Source organism: Plectropomus leopardus, unplaced genomic scaffold, assembly GCF_008729295.1.
Source record: "Plectropomus leopardus isolate mb unplaced genomic scaffold, YSFRI_Pleo_2.0 unplaced_scaffold13880, whole genome shotgun sequence".
NCBI lineage: Eukaryota > Metazoa > Chordata > Actinopteri > Perciformes > Serranidae > Plectropomus > Plectropomus leopardus.
This window is the reverse complement of record NW_024614814.1, coordinates 458-1,925: the sequence shown is the minus strand read 5'-3', so window position 1 is coordinate 1,925 and position 1,468 is coordinate 458. Positions and strand designations below refer to the sequence as shown.

At 42.0% G+C, this 1,468-nt stretch overlaps 1 gene segment (V, D, J or C); it reads left to right on the top strand.

The window, feature by feature from the left end:
* Nucleotides 1-240: 240 nt before the first annotated feature.
* LOC121964066 lies at nt 241-771 on the top strand. The segment is given in 2 exon segments: nt 241-291; nt 378-771. Coding segments are annotated over 2 exon segments (360 nt in total).
* The last annotated feature ends 697 nt before the right edge of the window (nt 772-1,468 follow it).

Here is a 1,468-nt window from a genome sequence, read left to right as displayed (position 1 = left end):
GGTGTGTATTTCTGTGCCGTCAGCAAACACAGTGATGTGAGAAGTGCCAGCAGCTGAACAAAAACTGGTCGGTAATAAATTTGGTGAGTTTCAAACTAAATGTTGACTTTCATATCATTCCAGTAGGTGGAGCTGGAGCTTCAGAAATACTCTTGAGATCAACACACGCAGCAGGGCATTACTAAAAGAGTCAATATTGAACTGTGGAGTTTCTAGAACCGCTCAGTGTTATGTGTTCATTCAGACAGGACGTCAACATGCCAACATTATTTATTTTATCTTGGCTCATTGGTAATCACTTTTATCATTCAGGAGAATGAGGAATAATCGTGACATTTAAAGTTTCTACAAGGTTCATTTGTTTTCTCTCTTTCTAGGTGTTTGTCTGGGCGTTAAAGTCGACCAAAGTCCTCCAGAACTTCTCAGGAGACCTGGAGACAAAGTCCAGCTGATATGCACCCACGAAAAGACCGACTACACATCCATGCATTGGTACCAAAAGTCCCCTGGAGATCGAGCTCTGAAACGCATCGGACATGTGTATTACAGCAACATAGAACAGGAAGAGGCTTTTAAAAAAGATTTTACTATCGCTGGAGATATGAGTGGAGAAACAGCAAAGAATGGATCTCTGTTCATAGATAACCTAAAGGCACCTGAGCACAGTGCAGAGTACTACTGTGCAGCCAGCTATGCACGCTGACTGCAGATCCCCGCTCCGTTATACAAAAACCCTGAACCAGCTTTTATCAAAATCTATGGTTTTGGATTGAAACCTGAACACACCTCCCAGGCATCTGCTCTGAATGTGACGCCACTGTCAGTCGCTGCAGAGTGATGCTGTTTCCTCACTTCCCTTTTCAGACCTCAGTAGAGGCATCAGATGGGTCTCCATCGCTCACAGTGACAGTCAGGATGACCTGATGTCAACAACTTAAACCTCTAAAACTCTGGCTTCTTATCTGAAGGCTTTTGAGTAACTTTTATTTTCAGGAAGCTAAAATGATCTGTTTTGTCTTTTTCTGTTGCTTATCAGGTTATAACTTTTTCTCAAATACAATAAGCTGTTATGATTGTAGAATTTGCTTCATTTTAAATTTATGATCTATCAAATTATAAATATTTTCTTTCTCTGTCCAGGTCTTTGCCTGGGTCTCGACGTCCGTCAGTCTCCCTCTGATCTCATCACAACACCTGGAGACAAAGTGCAGATGTTCTGCAGTCATGATAAAACTGACTACAGGGTGATGCTCTGGTACCAGCAGTCACCTGGAGACACAGCGATGAAACTCATTGGATACTTGAATTTCCAAAATGTTAAATTAGAGGAGGAATATATAAGACATTTCAATATCTCTGGAGATTTGGGGGGGGCTAAAGAAAAGAACGGCTCTCTAATCATCCAAGTCACTGGACCTGCGCAGGGTGCAGTGTACTACTGTGCAGCTAGCAAAGCACAATGACAAAA